Here is a 21,797-nt window from a genome sequence, read left to right as displayed (position 1 = left end):
CTTCACTTTCTTTCTCTGCAAAATAGTGATGATAATATTACCTATGTCACAGGGTTGTTTTGTCAATTACATTAGCTATTATATTTAAAGTATTTAGAATGATGGATGGCATATAGTAAACGTTCAGTAAGTAATTATTTCAAGGATTTTCAATGCTTGATTTCTTTATAAAAGCATGACATTGGAAAACCACCAAAAATGTCTATCAATAAGAGGCTGGTTAAATCCTTGTGTCTACATTGCAATAATCCACAATGCAATTGTAACCATGGAAAAGAGAATGAATATCTGTATTAACTGACATAAAATGATGTCCATATCATATTGTTGAGTGGGAAAAAAGTTGTAAAGCATCACATTTAACATCATATTATCTATGTAAAATGTGATAGACGGAAGGAAGGAGGTAAAAAAGATACAGACAAAATGTATTAAAAAAAAAGAAAATGAACAAACCTTGGAATAATGGTCTCCAAAATATAAATAATGTTATTTCTGGATACTAAGAGTTGGAGGGATCTTTGTTGTCCTTTTTATATTCTTTTTTTTTTTAAGATTTTATTTATTTATTTGACAGAGAGAGACACAGCGAGAGAGGGAACACAAGCAGGGGGAGAGGGAGAGGGAGAAGCAGGCTTCCCGCTGAGCAGGGAGCCTGATGCGGGGCTTGATCCCAGGACCCTGGGATCATGACCTGAGCCGAAGGCAGATGCTTAATGACTGAGTCACCCAGGCACCCCTGTCCTTTCTATATTCTTTTCTTTATTTGAATTTTCTATAATAAACATGTCTTTGAATGCAGAAAAAACTCAAAAAACAAAACAAGCAATAGAAGAACTAAGAGGAAAACATAAAAGATTAAACAGTCATTCTCTCCAAGTTTAATTTCTTAATATTGAAAGCATATACATAATCTCCGAAATGTTTTGTCGCATTTCTGTACATTACAGAATCTTTATTTCTTTGCTGCTGACACAGTGCACATGTGCCTAAAATGTTTAGACCAGTAATAAAATATTAGGGACAAATTTTAAAATGGAATGTAGATTGCTTAAGAAGTGTAACTTTAGTACTATATTTAAAATATAAAGTATTTCTGTGTAACAAATAGCTGATGATTCAATTTATGGCTATCTTAAGAACCTTAAGTACTGTCATAGAATTATCTGCATCATGATGGATATTTTAAAATAAGCAGTCTGTATACATTTCAGAGTACTCAGATTTGACAATAGAACTGTCATTATTCAAAATTTTTCAGAATTTTATATTAGGAATGCTTGGGGCCCTGAGGCAATATTGTGTAAATACGATCACTTTTGTGAAAATAAATAAATAAAATAAATAAAACATCTGGGAATGTACTACCAAAAGCTACTTACAAATGAATCTGTCATCTAATCTAGCACAGAATTTGATAAAGAGTAGGCACACAAGGTTTGTTGATGGAAGAAAATTTGGGAAGCAAGCTGAGTAATACCATCTGGAAAACTGTGGTCTAATTTTGAAGTACGTTTATTATCCTATAATACTCATAAAATGAAGACATTTTCAAAAAGTGCAGTTCTTAGAAATAAACCATCCCATTTTTAGGACAAAACTGTTTTAGATACATGGGTTTTTGCATACTAATTTTTAAGTGTAAATAATGTGTAGCGATATTTTGTACTGTGACAAAGGAAGAATGAAATCTTTTCAGTATTCAAGTCAGGTCTTTTAGACACATGGGTATTTTAAATTCTTTTATAGACAGTGGAAAAAAAAAATTCTTAGGAAGCAATGACATTCCATACCTAAACTAGAATTATATGTAGCAACCATGTAGTAGCAAAACTATGAGGCATGCTTAATTTCAGTAAAATATTTTTCTCATTTTTAGAGAAATGAAGATTATTTAAAATCTGTTGTTGGCATGATTACAAAAAGGTAAGGACTGTCTGATAAGTTTGAAAATAGCTGTTCTTTCATTTTTCTATTTTATTTTTTCTGCCCAATTATATTACTGTATTAGTGACCATATTCATTCTGATGAGTGAGCTGTATAGAAAGAACTACTTAGAACTACAGGTAGTTCTGAGCTGTGACAAAGTATAGCTTATAACTTTCCCCAATTTTGTAGGTTGTCTGCCTAATAAAATCCACCTTTTCCATGTTACTATTGTTGTATCTATTCTCCATGAAATCCACTTCCTCTGAGAGAAGCCTACTAGATTATTTCTTAATAATGTAGCTCTTGTGTTCCTTAGTGTATGAAGTCACATTCTCCACTTCTGCTTACAATCTCCTGTTGGATGTAGCCTGGGAGATGCGAGCCCATGATGATGAGCCAACATGACGTTAATTTTCAAGCAAGATGCTATGGAATGGACCCAGCCTTTCAGATCTTTATGTTCAGTGGGTGATACAACTGGTAAAAAACAAATCACAGCCAGGAAGCTCGTGTTTCATATTGGTATGGGGAGGGCAGTATGAGAACACGTAGAGGGTGAAGTCTTTCACTCTACCTGCAAGATATAAAGAAAGTAATAATTGAGCTGAGTCTAAAGGTGTAAGTAGACACTCTTAAAGCAGATTAGAGGAGAAAGGGAATGCCTGACAAATAGAATTGCTTAAGAAGGCAGAAAGGCCAGAAAGGAGCACACTAGATTTTTGGAAATAGGAGTGTATCCTGGAGTATGGACGTTTGGGAATAAGGAAGATGTATCAGTGGGAGTTAAGGCAGGCTGTGATAAGATCCTGAAGCCTTGGCTAACGTGCTGAGGATTATGCCCTTTATGCCACAGACCAGCCTTGCAAACAGGGCCTTCAAGCTCAATCTGGCCAATAGACAGTTGGGCTTCGCCAGCAAAGCGTTTGGTTTTGTTTCCTTACCAAATTGCTCAAGGGGGTGAGGCAAAAGTTATTTTCGTCAAAAAAAATTCTAGCTAATAACTGTAGAATGAATAGAATTAGAAATCACCATTTTGAAACAGCTGGTTCAGGCATGTCCTTCAGTGACATGTGGATGGGGCACTCGATGTGGAAGGTGTGCCAGCCAGCACCCAACCAGGAACGCGCTTGGTAATTCAGATAGAGGGAAGTCAGTACAAAGAACTGGTCAGAAAGTGCTGACGGGCTGAGAGAACAAAAGAAAGGAGATGGGAGAAGCATAAAGGGAGGTGGGGTTTGAGGAGCTCACGAGCTGAGCTGACTGGCCGCACCTGCTGCAGCGCTGTTGGAGCCTGCCCCCCCCCCCCAGCAGTGCCGTCTCTGTCAGGGCTGGAGCCTCCGCCGACTCCCCACCTCCTGCTGCTCCATCCTGCTTCTGCTGCTGCAGCCGTCACCCCAGCCCCAACGGAGGAAGCATAGCCTCCTCTTTACTGCCTTCTCCTCTCTTGGTGCTGCCTCCCGTAGGCAGAACCTCCCCGGAAGCTGGCCAGCAAGGGGGCCTGGGGTTGTGGCATGCAGACCCCCTGCCCCTACAGTCCCTGGCGGAGCAGAGTGGGAGAGTGGGGGCTGCGGCCAGAGGGGCAGTCTGCAGGAAGGGCTCAGACGCCCCCACCTGAACCTCTGAGCAGTCTCAGCGTTCCTGGAAGTTAGAGTCAGACGTCTTGTGTCTTCTGTTGTGTAGCCAATGAAATACACTGTGAAATAACTATAGGGAATTATTGCCCACCACCCTCCAAAATACAATATAACACGGTACAAGACAGAACAGCCTTTTTTTTGGGTTTGTTTTTAGTTTCAGAGGTAGAATTTAGTGATCCATCAGTTGGATATAACATCCAGTGCCCATTACTTCACGTGCCCTCCTTCATGCCCATCACCCAGTCACCCCATCTCCCCCATCCACATCCCCCCCAGCAACCCTCAGTTTGTTTCCTAGAGTTAAGAGTCTTCTGTTTTGTCTCCCTCTCTGTTTTCCTCTTATTTTATTTTTCCCTGCCTTCCCCTGTATTCATATTTTTGTTTCTTAAATTCCACATATGAGTGAAATCATATATTTAAGACAGAACAACCTTTAATCTGATCTAAAGTCCAGTTTAGAGTATACACGGTGAATAGAGGAAGCAAACTGTAGTAACCACTAGGATGTAGGACATTCTACAGGACAGTTGACCCAGTTCTATTCAAAAAGATAGTCGAGGGAAAAAGAGAAAAACTGAAATTACTGGTCTGGATAATAAGTTTAAAAAAAGAAGTAAGAGATAACTGGTTATAATGAGAAGATCTTAAGTGGATACTCATTGGAACACGCCCCGCCTTCACGCGTTAGACACTTGTTAGGATACTGGGCATATTTGAATATCAACTGAATATTATGTGATACTAAGTAATTATTCTTAATCTTATAAGGTGTGATAATGGCATGTGGTTGTGTAAATAAATGTCCTTTTTTGATTTTGACACTGAAGAACTAAAGGGTGAGAACTGATTATCTAGGATTTGTTTTAAAATACTTCAGCAACACATCGCTTCTCGGCCTTTTGGCTAAGATCAAGTGTAGTATCTGTTCTTATCAGTTTAATATCTGATACGTCCTCTATCCGAGGACAATATATTAAAACACTTCAGCAACAAAAAGGGGGCTGTATGGATGAAACAAGTGTGGTAAAAAAAAAATTAATGGTTGTTGAAATCAAGTGATTTGGGATTCATTGTAGTCCCACTCTTGTGTGTGTGTGTGTGTGTGTGTGTTAATTTTCATAATAAAAATTTAAAGAATTGAATTAGACTATTCTCAACAAGTTTGACCAATGGAGAGAGATGTTAAAACATAGCAGCCTGAGGGAAAACTTATGTTTGGGGAGGTCTGGAGGTGGGAGCGCTAGGAGAGGTTTTATATGTGCCTTAATCAAGAGGGAGGAAGCTGATGGACAAGATCTATGGGGGCGGGGGAGAGTTGGATGTAAGGTACACATGGAAGGAGGTTTAGGCAGGACTAAGCTAAGATAAAGTGGAAAAAGATAAGAACGGGTGAAGGAGTAGAAAAAAATAATTAGCTTGAGAAAGGAGGGTGAAATGAAAGCATTCCCTCCTTAAAGGATTTTCTTTTCTCTGTGAAAGGAAGATAGTATGTTGAGAACGAGGGATTTATTGGCAGTGAACTTGAACTTGAGACGGGTAGGGAGCCTTGAAGTAGATGATGTGTGTGGAGGGAGATAGAACTGGGCAAGATTAACTAAAACACCCTTGTATGTCTAGTTTTACCCAAAAAAGATTCCCCAGGAAAAAAAATTGCCTCATACTTGAATCCTTAAAATGTTCTCCTATTCCAGGATACCCTCTCTTGGTTGCTTTATTCTGCATAATAAACTGTTTGCAGAAGACACATTAGCCTGAAATGAGTTAAATCTGTGCTAGTTTGGTGTCCTTATAAGGTAGTCTTCACAGAATCATTTACAAAGAAGGCAGAGATTTACAAACAATTCTTGGGGATATGTTTTGAAATCTTTTGAAGATGACTTTAAAAAAGAATTACAGTATGTGGTTACTTGTGGAGATCACAAATAAAAAACTACTTGATATATAAAAACACTTATGTTTTGCTATAAAATGTACAAAGACAATGTCACTAACTAGAATTTTAGTTAGACTTAACGATCATGTGTACCAGAGAACTATGTCAGATGATTCAAAAAGAGATTCTCATGATGATAAAAATGTGAATGTCAACAATACAAGATAAAGAGTTGGAATAAAGTTGTTTTATTTTTTGTGAGAATAGAATAAAACTATAATTTAAAAATAGATATTATAGAATATGAAATTTTAAGTAAGATTGTATCTAAGTTAATGTAGACTCATAACTTTTCATTTCTGTACCTAATATTTTATATATTTAATTTAGCCAAAACCCTTTTGCTAGGTCTTCTCATTGGGGTTAATGAGAGATTGTTCTATATTTTATTGGTCCTAAACTTTAAACTATATAGTAATTGTTACAGGACCCAACTAAGGTTATATATAACCTTATCTGAAACTGTATATAAGTGTGTACTTTTTATAAAACTATATAGCTGTAAAGTTTCCACTTTTTTGTAACTGTAAGGTAAAATCATTCATTTATAATGGCAACAACGTACAGTTACAGTATTTTCTCTAGTCATTGGCAACTAGCAATTCTGGTATCATTATCTCAAGAACTTTTTATGCTGTCCATAATCTAACAAGCTAGAAAAGATTTAAAGAATCCTAGAAAGGTGTCACCACACAGGATTTCAAAGGTCTTTTTAAAGATAGACTGAATAAAACTGAGCCTGGAATCTTTCTCTTTATTAGTAATGGGAAATTATACCACCAGGATAGAAATTACTTGTAACTTGACTTTTGTTGCTTTGGGACTTTGCGTGAAATTTTCTGGAGGACAAACAAAATCTACTTATAAGCATCTGTAATCCAGACTTTTTGGTGATTGTATATACTGCAACTTAATGTTATTTTCACTTGCCTCTGCTATTCTAAATTGCTGTATAAAGTTATGTGATTTCACTTTTAAAAATGTAGATGTTATTGCTAATTTTTACCCCAAACCAAATAGAATTCCTCATTCTTTTCTTCCATACCAACATTTTCTACTCCTCAAGGAACATACTAAAATAAGTTTTTAAAAAACCTTTCCATTTGATATACCATAAAATCAGAAGAACCAGTAAGACTTTCCTCCCCGCACTCCCCCATTTACACTCCCACCTAAATAAATAAGTAAGCAAACAAACAAATAACCAGGAACTCTTCCACTGATGCATAGAGCCTGGGAAGAATCGAGTGTCTATAGAAGAATTCTTTCCCTGCAAGGGTATGCATTGCTATTCCATTTTTACAGATGAAGAAACTGAAGGTCGGAGAAAGTAAATGACTTACTCAAAGTGTGTAAGTGAAGGAAGCAAAATTGGTAGAGACTGTTTTCTGGGTCTAAACCCCACATTCTCTCTAGCACTGCTAGAGGGTAGCTGCTGATACCCCATGCTCACGACACATACCTATTATGAAACATTGGAAACCATTTAAAAAGCAAATGAAAGGAATACAACCGTCTACATTCCAATGTCACAGGGAGGCAACAGGACCATGTATTTTGCTGTCTGTAAGCGAACTGAACAACAGTAACAGTGATCAGGCACCGACAGACTTTGAAAGGAACGGTGAGATGATGATATGAGGTTTATGTAGTGATTTGTGAACTGAAGAGTCAAAAGCAAGTTTGTACTTTATGGAATTATTTGCAGTTAATACAGTGTGATGACTCAAATTTGAACAGTGTTGTTGAGGGAGACGTGTTATTTAACTAACACATGGTAACGGAGAGTCATGCATAATAGAATTGTGCAAGGTGAGGACTGCTTATTTTGCACATAATTGAGATTGTGCATATAAAATCCTATCTTGCTTTTTCACCTATTAGCATAAAACATTTTCTTGAGACTTTAACATTTTAATAAATAATGTAATCCCTAAATTTAAATCCTATTTAAATTCATATTATCTATCTCTAAAGGAAAACCATTTAAAATGCTCTATCTGGTGTGTCCCATCCTTTACCTTGACGGTACAAGATGTGTATTGCAGCTTTTGTGAACAATATTTCGTGCATTTTAATGATTTCCTAGTTGGTCTATAAATATTAACTTTTAAAAATAAAGATTCTAAAAAGCATACATAGTCATCCAATGAGTTGTGGACAAGAGTCACACTCAATCCTTGCTTGCTGTGAGGAGTCTATAGTTTTAGCAGGCACGATGCTATTCAATAGGACGGTTTTTTTTTTTTTTTTAAGATTTTATTTATTTGACAGAGACACAGCGAGAGAGGGAACACAAGCAGGGGGAGTGGGAGAGGGAGAAGCAGGCTTCCCGCTGAGCAGGGAGCCCGATGCGGGGCTCAGTCCCAGGACCCCAGGATCATGACCCAAGCCGAAGGCAGACGCTTTACCGACTGAACCACCCAGGCGCCCCTAGTAGGACTCTTATTAAACTCAAAATTATGCACTTTAAAAAAATCATCTAATGTTCTATGCTAACTCGTTAGTTCCATTATTTTGAATCTTTTACAGTACATATCTGATTGTAAACGTGCAAAAATTTAAAGTGCCTATAATTTTTATGAAAGGAAATTAATTTTATATTGTATATTTTAATTTTTTGTTAGGTTGCTTACTAATTTATAAAAGAAATGCTTTGACTAAAAAGTATTAGTTTCATAATGTGGACATCATGTAACTACATGTGAAATAATTCAAATAAAAATATTATATAGACATGCATGAGGACATTCTTTTTAAGTATTTGTTATTTTGGTAAATCAAATATTCAGTTGCAAGCTTCCATTTACTTCTCTTTACAGATTCAAAAGGCAACTAAGGTCTGGATCCTTAGAAATCATTTCAATACCTGCCTTTTTTTATCCAAACATATCACATGTCAAGGAGTCAACTGACGACTCAGGAAAGTCAAAGAGGTATGACGGATTACCTGAAATAACTTCATCAGACGTAATGTTGGAACCAGCATCTAAGAGATCCCATTTCAAACACAGCCAGCTCCTATTAGCTTGCAAGAGCTGACAAAGTGCAGCACTTCTCAGTCTGCATTCAGCGACGTCAAGTTGGTAGCATGAAATCAGCCATGGTAGGAGCATTTACACCATGGAAATGGGCAAAAGCACAAATCGTGGCTCACCCTCACCCCACTCCCCGAAGAGTCAGTTGTTGAACATTTACCACCAGCACACCACTGATTATCTGTGTTCGCGTTTTCAGCCAATAATTAGCAAGGGCATAATGAAGGGGGAAAGAAAGCCTGGGGTTATAAATTATTACGTGTACATTCTAGTTCCAGTTTTACTGTTTGCTGTAGGTCATCCTAGACAGGTAATTTGGCCTTTGTCTTAGCTTCCCCTGCTTTCCCGTGTGCATAATAAAATTTACTTTATGCATTTGGAAGAGTCATTGTAAGAATAAAATATGACAGTATTTATGAAAGAATTTTGAAAAAAGGTCTATACATGTATAAAGGATCACTATTGTTTGATTATAAATGCTGTAGGTATTATAAGAAATGTAATAATTTGGTTCCTCAAAACTTAATAGAGTAAAAGAGATGTCAGAATTCAGAAAAAAGTCGTATCCCAGGAAACTTAATTAGCTTTGTTTTGTTTTATGATAATAAATGGTATGTCAGAATCTGGAAATCTCTTAGGGGTTTTCTTTTGCTTTGCATTTAGTCAGTTCTTAGAGTAATAAACCTGGGAGACATTGTAGATCCTGTTTTTCCTTCTGCTCTTTATATCTCCATCATCATTTCTTCTTTTTAAAAAAATCTCTCTCTACATCATTCCTCTCGTCCCCATTCCTCTGCCTTGGACTTAGTTCAGGTCATTCATGATCTATTTGTTTTCCCTAAGTGTAGCCTAGCCTGGCCTCTCTTGCAATTCATTCTCCATAGTGTAGCCAGAAGAATCCGTTTTCATAGGACATCAAGTCCAAAGTTCCGTTCATGATCTGGTCTCTGCCCACCTCACCATCATCAGCTTTTCCATCCCCTCTTGGTGCTCTGGATCTAAGGTGGCACGTGCTCTCGTGCGTTTTATGCCTTTGCAATACTGGTCTTCTCACTGAATGCCCGGCCTCCTGATCCACCCATCCTATCTTATTTTACGTCATCATTACCAATATCTCTGTATAGCACTTATCTAATTGTTGTGATTTTATTAATTTTCTGTCTTTTCATACTGGATTATGAAACGCAGAAAGGCAGAACTGCATTGTGTATTGCTCCTTGTACGTTCAGGAACTGGCCTAATACCTAGCTTAGTATTAAATTAGAATAAAGTTTCTTCTTACTTTTATTTGAACAAGACCTAAGACCAGAAAGAATATTAACTTTACTACACAGGTAAAAATTTAACCAAAACATAAAATAGATTATGCTTATCCTAGTTTAGTGATGGCCAATATGGTCCACTGAATAAAGATGGGAAACATTTTAATATAACTTTTCAGTATAAAATATTCAATTACACTTACTGTAGATAGTACTCTATGTTAGCAAAGTGTAAAAAATTGTTTTTAATTACTGAAGTGTGCTTATAAATAAAAATTATGTAATAATGACAAATATTAACAGATTTTATTATTATCTTTAGTAGGTGCATCAAACAAGTACTGGATTTTTGTTTTTTGATGCTGTATGCTCAACCCAAGGCCATGTATTATTTACAGGTAAGACCGTGGTATATATATACAAGTGGGAGAATTATGTTCTCCTTCCCTCTTTTGATTCCTTCCTCATTGTATTCCTCTACCTTTGTACTCAGAAAATACTCATTAAAGTTCCAAAAGGAAGTTTAAAGTTGATTCTATATAAGTCTTCTTGCTGGATTTACTATTAACAGAGGAAATTATAGTTACCTGAAGCAAACTGAAAAGAAATTCTCAAATTAGAAAAAAAATAGAAATTATGCTCCCTACATTTCTCTTCTCACAAATTTATTACATTAACATTAAGCAGACATATTTTGAGCACTTATTATATGTCAGACAGTGTGTATGCTTACCACTGGTACCCTACATTGGCTCACCTTGTATGTTCTACCCAGTTCTACAATGCCTTACCGTAGTTCTGAAATAAATCAATTATATATAGCTTGAATTCCCTGAATTCTGGCATATTGTTAAATAATAGTGTTATGTTTCCCAGCAGTGAGTATACGCCTTACTACATGTGACAATATACAGTTGTAAGAAGAGTTTGCAAGATATCACTGGAGGAGAGAGAATGTTAGAAAAAGGCCCGAAGTAGGGTCTTCTCTTTTACTGGAAGAAAAAAAAAAATCTCTTTTGATTCCTAGTTAGTGGAATGTAACAGAAACATGAGATCCGGCCAATGTTTTCTTAACCAATTTGAAACTACGTAGTTCTCTTTTGTGTTCTGGTAATGTGCTTGAGGACTTCCACATTTTTCTGAATCATTTAGGAGATCCTCTTAGTGGATAGGTTACACATAATATATATGAGATTAAATAAAAGGAAAATTATAGTTTTCCTTTCCCCCTCTCTTAGGGAGAACTATTCTTAGGTTTACATGCACCACCATTCTTCCCAGCTAGTGGTGGATGAGAGTGCCGGTTCCCTTTTGTCATCTCTTGGGCAGCCACCCTCTCTGGCGGTAGGACATGGTGGCACCTGTCATCTCAAACATAAAGCTAGTTGGCGTTAAATTAGAAACGGAAGTATTTGTAAAGATGAAAATGGATTCAGATAAGCAAAATTTTTTCAATGAGGATTTATTTATTTAAAAAATTGATTTTAAAGATTTTATTCATTTGAGAGAGAGAGAACGAGCAGGGGTGGAAGGGTAGAGGGGGAGAGAGAGAGAGAGAAGCAGGTTCCCCGCAAAGCAGGGAACCCAACGTGGGACTCGATCCCAGGACCCTGGGATCATGACCTGACCCAAAGGCAGACGTTTAATCGACTGAGCCACCCAGGTGTCCCTCCATGAGGATTTAGTTTTGAGTGTTCCATATTATTATTTAGGGAAAGAAACAGATGATCTCTGGTCTCAGAATCTGAAAGTGAAAACTAACAGTAAATAACCTCAGCGAGGGGCGCCTGGGTGGCTCAGTCGTTAACTGTCTGCCTTCAGCTCAGGTCATGATCCCAGGGTCCTGGGATCGAGCCCCACATCGGGCTCTCTGGTCAGTGGCAAGCCTGCTTCTCCACTCTCCCACTCTCTCTCTGTCAAATAAATAAATAAAATCTTAAAAAAAAATACCCTCAGCGAATTGAACTAAAAATAAAATTAACCTCATAAAAACATTTTCTTCAGTGTATCCTATTGAAAGTATTTTCAGTTCTCAAGCTAATGCAACTTATTCAGTGGAAGTATCAAAGGTACTCATGACTTTTTGTTTTTTTCCAGCTAGAAGATGATATCATAGCTAAAAAGACGTACTTTACAAAAATCACAGATTTTGTGCATAATATCACTTCTAAAAATTGGTTTTATATTGAGTTTTCAATTCTTGGATTCATAGGTAAGCAATGTATCTATTTTTTAGCACACAATAATCTTAAAAGTTCTTAAGAACTTATCAGTTTGTTAATAAATGGAAAGGAATGGCATGATTTCTATAAAGATACTTTTAATTTAATAATAAGATCAAATTCAAGTATCTGAATTTCAGAAAATGTATTTTTAAACCAATTTTTTCCTAGCTGGACAATATAAATTAGCAGGTTGATTTATACATAATATTTTATAAAAATGTAAGGAAGATACCACCTAAGTGCTTGCTGAGAGTCTGCAGGCTCAGTGACTAAGGTGTACTTCTCTATTTTACATAAAAAATACTTTCAGTTTATATAGAAACTCAAAGAATTAAAGTTCTAGAGAAAGGAATTCTAACTTAGGACTCTCGTACTCTAAATTCCCTGTAATTTCCAGTATGCCAAAGCTGACATACTTAAAAAAGCGTAAAAATACATGAATCGGCCCCACCACGGAAGAGTTCCTAAAATTGTGTCCATGAGGGGATTTTTAAAAAATTTCTTCTATAAACTTCTTTTTCTTCCTTCCACTCTTTCCATCCTTCCTTCTATACTTTTCCTTTTATTTGAACTTCAAGGTAGCAAGTTGAATGACCTTACTCATTTCATGGTGCACGTCATCGTTTCTTCATGCAGGAGCCCTCTCTTATTTTATTTTTTCATTTTATGCCCAGTCCCTACTCCCACTTCCTCCCACACCCCAATAGGTTTGCACTCTACTCTGTTCAAAGTATACATATAAATATGCATGTATCCATGTCAAATACTTGGTGTTCATCATGTTTGTACCTGTTTAAAGTTTACATAAACGAGTGATGTGATAAGCCTATTCGTGCCCCTTACATTTTTTTTCCTCAAAACTAGATTTTAAAACTGCCAACATGTCAATTTATGTCCATTTAGTTTATTGTTCCTCACGGCTGTTGCATAAGCCCTACGTAATAATCCATTTGATTTATCCATCCTCAGAGTAGTTGACCTAAATTGCTTCCAATTCCCTGCTGCCACAAAGAAACGAGGTGACGTATTTGTCCCCGGGAGCAGGATCACTGAGGATGAAAGTAGCGGTGTCTCTGTGTAGCCAGATTGCTTTGCAGATTGGCAGTGCAGTTTATACTCCCTTAAGCAGTGCGTGTGGGTTCCTGTTTCCCCATATGCTTGACAACATTTGATTCTATCCATTACATCTTTGTTTTTTTTTTTTTTTTTTGGCCACTGGGAAGAGTGTAAAGCATTTCTCTGACTGCTTATGAAATCTGTTATTCATATACTTACTTGATCACCTTCTTTCCCATACATTTTTTATCAAGTGTTGTAGAATCCAGTTTTAAGACCCCAAAGATTTTTGCTCAGCTTTGATTTAAATAAGAAGAAAAATTATAGGTAACAGTAATACCCGATAAACTTGAAGAGGAAGTGTTTTGTTGATACATTACTTTATGAACTATAAATTCCTTTTTATTTTTCTCGCCAAAGTCAGGTATGAGAAGGATAGAGAATATTCACATTCTGATCACAAGAGCACAATGAACAGGAGCACATATATGTAATACTGAAGTCTTATTTAAGCTTAAGTTTACAAGGGCTTTGTTCTCTGTTGTTATAATAATAACAATTTTCTTACTCAATATTACCAAAAACATGAATTTGCTGAACAGAATTTTATAGCATACTGACAGCAGATAAGGAAAACACGAATACTGAATCAACTGTTTCCATCATTAAATCACTTGTTTTGGTCACTATATAAATGGGTGCCAAAAAATTAAAATACAACTATACATTTGATTAAGTAACCCATACAGACTCAGCTCCTAGTGAAAAAAATGAAGCATGCTTACTTTCTACCAGCATGTTTATTAAATGGTTAGATGTATTTTGTACTATTTACTTTAAAATGAAAATTTACCTGACTTTTATACCTTCAACTTCATTTTAAAATTAATTTTAAAATTAAAAATGCAGTATATTAGAAAAAAAGCAATTGGACCTAATGAAATATCCTACTTTAAAATAGAGCAAATCTTTAAGAATCACAAATACAAGATAGAAATAAAATTCATATAAAAATGATGCTCAAATACTGAAATAATACTGTATTCTAATCAAAATTAAGTACTAAACATAAAAAATCTGGTAGATAAAGTTCTACAAAAGTCAGGTTATAAATCAGTTTCTGTAAAATTAAGTAAAAGATTATAGCTCCTATAATTTTCATTTTATTTATCTTTTTAATTATCATGTATATATCTTTCACATGATTTAGAAAATTGATCTCATTGGTTATCAAATTTGATTACCTGACAATATTCACTATTCTAAACCTGCTTCACACTTTCCTGCCCAGAAATGGTAATCCTTAATACTTAAGCAGATGTATTATTTTGCTTTATTATCCTTCAACTTCACGAATACTTTAAGCTTTATTTTGAAGGAATATATTTAATTTTTAATGATTTTTTGTCCTTTCTCATGTTAATAGAATGAATGGCTATATATAAGCATTATTTTATGATATATTGTTATTTGGATTTGTAAACACTCAAGAGTTATTTGGATTTGTTTACTTTTTCTCCATAGGAAAGCTGTTTAAATCTGAGGACTTACTTGACTTTGTACATTTTTTTTTAATGTTCTACAAAGATAAACCCATAGACTTGCTCTTGAGGGACATTTTTCAGGTAAAGATGTGTAACCCAGGAGAAAATCCTGTGAGTATTTCTTTACTTTTAAATGCAAAATATTTTAGAAAAATACTATCTGTCTAATGTAATTCCCTAAAATTTGCTCACCAAACTAAACCTGATGAGAGCATTAATTTTTTAACTTCTGGTATCCAGAATTTTTACTGACACTTATACGTACTAAATGAAGTAATGAGAGGCCACAAATTTAGTGAAAAGTAGAAAAAAAGAGACAAAAACAAATAAACAAATAATAAAATGATAGATGTAAATCCAAATATGTCAATATTTACATCAAATATAAATAACCAAAATATACCAATTAAGAGAGACTTCATCAGAATGGATTAAAAAACACTATGCAATTACTTGCTGTCTATACTTAGTTCAAATATAATGATATACATAAGTTAAAAGTAAATGGTAGAGGGTGCCTGGGTGGCTCAGTCAGTTAAGTGTCTGCCTTCAGCTCAGGTCATGATCCCAGGGTCCTGGGATCGAGTCCTGCATTGGGCTCCCTGCTCGTGCTCTCGCTCATTCTCTCCCTCAAATAAATAAAATATTTTTTTTTAAAGTAAAAGGTAGGGGCGCCTGGGTGGCTCAGTTGGTTAAGCGGCTGCCTTCAGCTCAGGTCATGGTCCCAGGGTCCTGGGATCGAGCCCCGCATTGGGCTCCATGCTTGGCAGGAGGCCTGTTTCTCCCTTTCCCATTCCCCCTGCTTGTGTTCTTTCTCTAGGTGTCTCTTTCTCTCTGTCAGTTAAATAAATAAGTAAAATCTTTAAAAAAAAAAAAAAAGTAAAGTAAAAGGTAGAAAAAAATACCTGCAGACACTAATCAAAGGAAATCTGTAGTAGCTATATTAATATCAAAGTAGACTTTGCTGAAAAAAAACAAAAAATTTAACCAGGGATCAAGAAAGATACTATATACAGGTAAAAGAGTCAAATCACCAAGAAGATATGATGATCGTAAAAGTGTATGCATCAAAATACATTAAGCAAAAGATGACAGAACTAAAGGAAAAAGTAGATTAGTCTATAGTTATAGTTGGAGACTTCAACACTCCTCTCTCAGTAAGCAACAGAGCTGGTGGGTAGAAAACCATCAAAGAGATAAAAGAATTGAACAACACCATCTACCATCTGGATTTAATTGGTATTTTATTTTATTTTAAAGATTTCATTTATTTATTTGACAGAGAGAGAGACTGTGCGTGCTCAAGCAAGGGGAGTGGCAGGCAGGGGGGGGGGGAAGCAGGCTCCCCACTCAGCAGCCTCGATCCCAGGATCTTGGGATCATGACCCGAGCTAAAGATATATGCTTAACCTGCTGAGCCATGCTTAACCTACTGAGCCCCTTAATTGATATTTTAAAAACACTATGTCCAACAGCACTAGAAAACACATTCTTTTAAAATATGCATAGAACATTCACCAAAATAGACATGTCTTATATCATAAAGCAAAGCTCAACAAATTTAAGATGTAATCACAAAAAATGAAACTAAAATTTGACAACAATGGAATAAAATTAGAAATTAATAACAGAAAGATAACTGAAAAATCTACAAGCACTTGGAATTTAAACAATACACTCCTGAATAAACCATGAGTGAAAGAGGAAGTCTCTAAAGGAAATTAGAAAATACTTTGAATTGAATGAAATGAAAATACAACCTAACAAAATTTGTGGGAGGCAGCTAAAGCACTGCTTATGAAGAAATTTGTCCTAGAAGAAATCATTATCTTAAAAGAGAAGAAAGATCTCCCATAAATAATCTCAGCTTCCACCTTAAGTCACTAGAAAAAGAAGAGCAAAATAAACCCAAATCAAGCAGAAGAAAGAGAATAATACCTCTGAGGGCAGAAGGAAACAAAACTGAAAACATAAAGGCAGTAGAGAAAATTAATGAAACCAAAATCTGGTTCTTTGAAAAGAGCAAGAAAACTGATAAATTTCTGAAGAAATTTCAAAGAAAACTCAAAACATAAATTATCAATATTAAAATGAAAGAGAGAATATCATGATATGTATGTATATGTGTGTGTGTGTGTGTAAGTCTAACAAAATATGTAGGTTATCTATATGCTGAAAACTTAAAAATGCTGATGAAAGGAAGAGACATACCATGATCATGGATTGGAAAGCTCAATATAGTAAATATGCAAATGCTTCCTAAAATGATCTATGTATTTAACATAATGCCAATCAAAATCCCAGCAGGATTTTCTATGGTAGATATAGACAAGCTAATTCTAAAATTTTTTTTTTTTTAAAGATTTTATTTATTTGACAGAGAGAGACACAGTGAGAGAGGGAACATAAGTAGGGGGAGTGGGAGAGGGAGAAGCAGGCTCCCCGCAGAGGAGGGAGCCCGACACGGGGCTCGATCCCAGGACCCCAGGACCACGACCCGAGCCGAAGGCAGGCGCCTAACGACTGAGCCACCCAGGTGCCCCAATTCTAAAATTTTTAAAAAAAGGCGAACTAGTTTAGCTAAAATGATTTTGAAAAAGAAGAATAAAGTTAGAGGCATTACACTACGCAATTTCAAATCTTATGATAAAGCTACAGTAAGCAAGACAAACATTTATGGGTAAAGAGCTAAACAAATAGACCCATGGAACTAAACAGATAATGCAGAAATAGGTCCACAAAATATGGCCAATTAATATTTGACAAAGGAGCATATACAATTCAATGGAGAAAGAATAGTCTTCTCAACAAATGTGTATTGGATTAATTGAAGGGGTGTGTGTGTGTGTGTGTTTATGTATTTGTATATGATCTCAACCTAAATATCACACTTAATACAAACATTATTTCAAAATACATCACCTATCTAAATATGAAACATAAACTATAAAACTTTTAGAAGAAAGTATAGAATTCACCTTTAGGATCCAGGGCCAGGAGAAGAATTCTTAGACATGACACTAAAATCATGATCCATTTTTTTTCCATTGCTAAATTGGATTTCATTCAAATTAAAATCTTTTGTACTGTAAATTTTACTGTTAGAGGGTAAGACACCATAGACTAGGAAGAAATATTTGTAAACTCCATATACAACAAGGATTTGTATTCAGAATATATATAAAATTCTCAAAACTTAACAGGAAAACAACCCAATTAAAAAACAGGCACAAGACTTGAATAGACACTACAAAGGTAGTTTCTTCCTTACTGTAATAAGCAATGAACTCAGTTTTTCTTTATCAACAGGTTACTTGGGGGGTAATTTTGGGAAGCCAGCATTTGATAATACCATCTCATTGGTACTTCTATTAATAGTTTAGCAAATTTTAGAATATTTCCTAAAGTTTAACTCCTCAACTAATTTATCTGACTTCAGTTTCAAATTAAATTAACTCAGGATTATTTAATTAGTTTACAGTTTTAAAAACAGTCATTTAATCTAATATTTTCCTACATGTTAGTACTGAGTAGAAATGCATTTAAGTAAGTCTGCTACTTTAAAAAATAAAAAAAAGCAACCTACTGAATGGGAGAAGATATTTACAAATAATATATATCTGAAAAGGGGGTTAATATCCTAAATATATAAAGAATTTATACAACTCAATACCAAAAAAAACCCAATCTAATTAAAAATGGGCAGATAACCTGAATATACCTTTTTCCAAAGAAGCCATACAGATGGAGGCGACTGGGGGCTCAGTTAAGTGTCTGCCTTCGACTCAGATCATGATCTTAGGGTCCTGGGATCAAGCCCCACGTCAGGCTCTCTCCTCAGCAGGGAGTCTGCTTCTCCCTCTCCCTCTGTGTGCGAGCTCTCAATCTCTCTCAAATAAATAAATAAATAGCAATACAGATGGCCAACAGATACATGAAAAGATGTTCAACATGACTCATCATCAGGGAAATGCAAATCAAACCATAATGAAATAGCACTTCACACTGGTCAGAATGGCCAAAATAAATTTGAGATGCATTTTTATGAATTTTTCTGTGTATACAGTATGTAAAATAATTCTCAACAATCATAATAATTTCAGACGTTTGCTTCTTTTTTTTTATTAGTTATGTTAAGCACCATACATTGCATCATTAGTTTTTGATGTAGTGTTCCATGATTCATTGCTTGCGTATAACATCCAGTGCTCCATGCAGTACGTGCCCTCTTTAATACCCATCATCAGGTTAACCCATCCCCCCACCCCCCTGCCCTCTAGAACCCTCAGTTTGTTTTTCAGAGTCCATAGTCTCTCATGGTTCATCTCCCCCTCCGATTTCCCCCCCTTCATTCTTCCCTTCCTACTATCTTCTTCTTTTTTTTTTTTTTAACATATAGTGTATTATTTGTTTCAGAGGTACAGGTCTGTGATTCAACAGTCTTACACAATTCACAGCGCTCACCATAGCACATACCCCCCCCAATGTCTATCACCCAGCCACCCCATCCTTCCCATCCCGCCCCCCACTCCAGCAACCCTCAGTTTGTTTCCTGAGATGTTTGCTTCTAATAGGAATGGTGTCACAGGTCATCTTATTTTTATTTTTAATGAGATTAACCAAATCTTTTTCCATAAAGTATAATATTGGTTCTTTGTTTTAATTATGTTTTTTTTTTTTACTTAAGAAGAAATTAAGGAGGATGTAACTCAGTGTAGGAATTAATGACTATGGAAAGAGAAAGAATAATGTACTTTGAGAGAAATGGATAGAAAAATATGAAAAAATTTCATCTATGTTATTGAAATAAAAGGAAGGGAGCAGAAAATTATAGTTGGTACAACAGTAGCCTGATTTTCTAACACAGAGTTCAGGAAAATAACATGCTTTAACTAAAACCTTTTTATATCTCAACTTGTGTTTTATTATTCTTATGAAGAAAAAGCTAAGAAAGTTTTATTTAATTTTTAAATATTAAAATAAAACTCTGGCAAAAACTAATATAATACAAAATTCTGCCATCCATAAATGCAATAAAAAGGAGTGTTTGGGTTGTTACAGAAGAGTGTTGTTTCTCTTATTTTTCCCTAGGAAAAATGTGCAGAACGAAATAAGCAAACTCGTATTCGATATAAACCTTCTCTTTTCCAGCATGTGGGTATACAGTCATCATTCCCTGGAATAGAACAATATTCCAAAGTAAGATTTTGAAATGTATCTTGAGTAATATTAATACAATGTCTCATTAACTTATAAAGTACTGTTTAGAAAAGGAGTGATGAAAACATGAGAATAAAATATGGTTGTTCAAACATAATTATCTTATGACAACTGTATGTTGTGAAGAACAATCATTTTTTCAAGACCCAAGTTATCTGGCATGGTAAGAAAAATCCAGTGTATGTAAACTTCTTTGCCTTACTCTTACCAGCTGTGCAGTTCAAGTAATGACTACAAACGTGTTTTAAAAATCATAATAAAATTCACTATTTTAGTCTAATATTTAAAGTTATAGAAGAATATTTCTAAATAAAATGCTCCTATTATTGAATTTAAATGTATCAACATTCTTGTTTCAGATCACTGTTTACCATATCAACAAAAATTCAGTCTTGTTTGATTTTTAATCAGTCTTTAATGTTCCATCATTTTTTGGAAGCAATGTTACTTGTCATTGACTTAGCATCTTGGTAGAGTGGAAGAAGCAAAGACTTCAGAGTCAAAACAACTAGTTTTTAGTTACGGTGACCTGTGTACGTGATATTGGGCAAGCCCTAACACTCCTCTGTGCTTTTTTCATCTGTAAGAGAAGCTTAAATTAGATGATCCTTAAGATGTTTTCAGCCTTTGAAATCTCTCCTTTCTTAGTTTCTTCACACAACAAAGCAAATGATTGCTTTAATCCTTTGTCAATTGAAATGAGAGAAATGCACATACACATATTCCCATCATTTCGTTCATTTTTTTACGACCTGCCCTCTTTCCACCTTTTCTACTCCTTATCTCCATGTATTTATTGCACTGCACTCTTTGGAACACTGTCTGAAACATAGTGTGAATTCAGTAAATGTTAGCTATTAGCAATTAGGCAAAGTGAAATTCTAGATTGAAAGTGTTCATTAAACAAAGCAAACAAGTGCCAGGAATAATGAAAATTTAACTATTATAAATCTTCATGCAACAAATAACACCGTGAAAATACATAAAACATAGCCGCAGGTGACGCAGAAAGAAATTGGGTCTATGCCATTCTATTTGTTGGTGCTATTATAATGGGACTCTTTTCTTCCATTATATTTTGTGCTGGATAAGCTATTTTAACCTTACCTTTGTAAATTCACAACAGAATAGAATATTTATCTAATCACTCATATTTTGATATTATAATCTAGCTTTTGTCCTTTTTTATGCCTCACCCCATGTAAAATAGAAATAAATAACAATTTAATGGTATGTCAAATGTGATTGTATATTTTTAAAATTTATATTAATTGTTATAATTAATTATATTATTTTAAAATTTTCTAACAGGATATTTATTATTAGGAGTTTCATAATTCAAATACCTTCTTTAAAAATGATCAGCATCATTCTTTGGAAAAAACGGCATAATAAGGATTAATCTTAGTTCTCAACTTTCTTCATAGTGGATAAAGGACTATATCATATAAAAAAATTTAAGCCTTTGATAATATAGTGGTAAGTATAAAATTGATATATAGAAAATTATCAGATATTTGTTAGCTTTATTTTATAATCATGTTTTGTGTATTTTAAAATCTTATACAGATAACTTTCTGATATACTCTCTAATATTTTGTTTTAGAAGAATGAATAAGTATTTTCTTTTCCTTTTTTATCATATACTGTAGACATACAACGAATTTGGAGACAATAGATCTGAGTTTGAAGCCTCATTTTTTTTTTAAGATTTTATTTATTTATTTGAGAGAGGGAGCATGAGCAAAGGGAAGAGGAGGGGGAAGGGCAGAGGGAGAAGCAGGCTCCCTGCTGAGCAGGGAGTACAATGCAGGGTTCATCCCAGGACCCTGGGATCATGACCTGAGCTGAAGGCAGACACTTAACTGACTGAGCCACCCAGGCTCCCGTGAAGCCTCATTCTTATCAATAGATGCAACAATATGGATGAATCTCTAAAATTACATTATGCT

The 21,797-nt window shown here is 35.0% G+C and overlaps 1 protein-coding gene and 1 pseudogene across 3 annotated transcripts in view; both read left to right on the top strand.

Annotated features, from left to right (window-relative positions):
- The window catches only part of MGAT4D (MGAT4 family member D), a 41,185-nt gene extending 19,963 nt beyond the window's left edge, over positions 1 to 21,222 (top strand). For all 3 annotated transcript variants that reach the window (XM_032412887.1, XM_032412885.1, XM_032412886.1), the window contains 7 exons: positions 1,880 to 1,926; positions 8,323 to 8,436; positions 10,123 to 10,198; positions 11,898 to 12,012; positions 14,606 to 14,736; positions 19,717 to 19,824; positions 21,157 to 21,222. In XM_032412887.1, the coding sequence (XP_032268778.1) occupies positions 1,880 to 1,926; positions 8,323 to 8,436; positions 10,123 to 10,198; positions 11,898 to 12,012; positions 14,606 to 14,736; positions 19,717 to 19,824; positions 21,157 to 21,171 (606 nt within the window). In that variant the 3' untranslated portion in view covers positions 21,172 to 21,222. The remainder of the gene's footprint in view (positions 1 to 1,879; positions 1,927 to 8,322; positions 8,437 to 10,122; positions 10,199 to 11,897; positions 12,013 to 14,605; positions 14,737 to 19,716; positions 19,825 to 21,156) is intronic.
- On the top strand, positions 4,451 to 4,562 carry LOC116637630 (annotated as a pseudogene).
- Positions 21,223 to 21,797: the final 575 nt, after the last annotated feature.

This window comes from Phoca vitulina, unplaced genomic scaffold (genome assembly GCF_004348235.1).
Source record: "Phoca vitulina isolate PV1807 unplaced genomic scaffold, GSC_HSeal_1.0 scaffold14, whole genome shotgun sequence".
In the NCBI taxonomy this organism is placed as follows: Eukaryota; Metazoa; Chordata; class Mammalia; order Carnivora; family Phocidae; genus Phoca; species Phoca vitulina.
The sequence above is the reverse complement of the archived record's forward strand: the minus strand, read 5'-3'. Positions and strand labels throughout refer to the sequence as shown.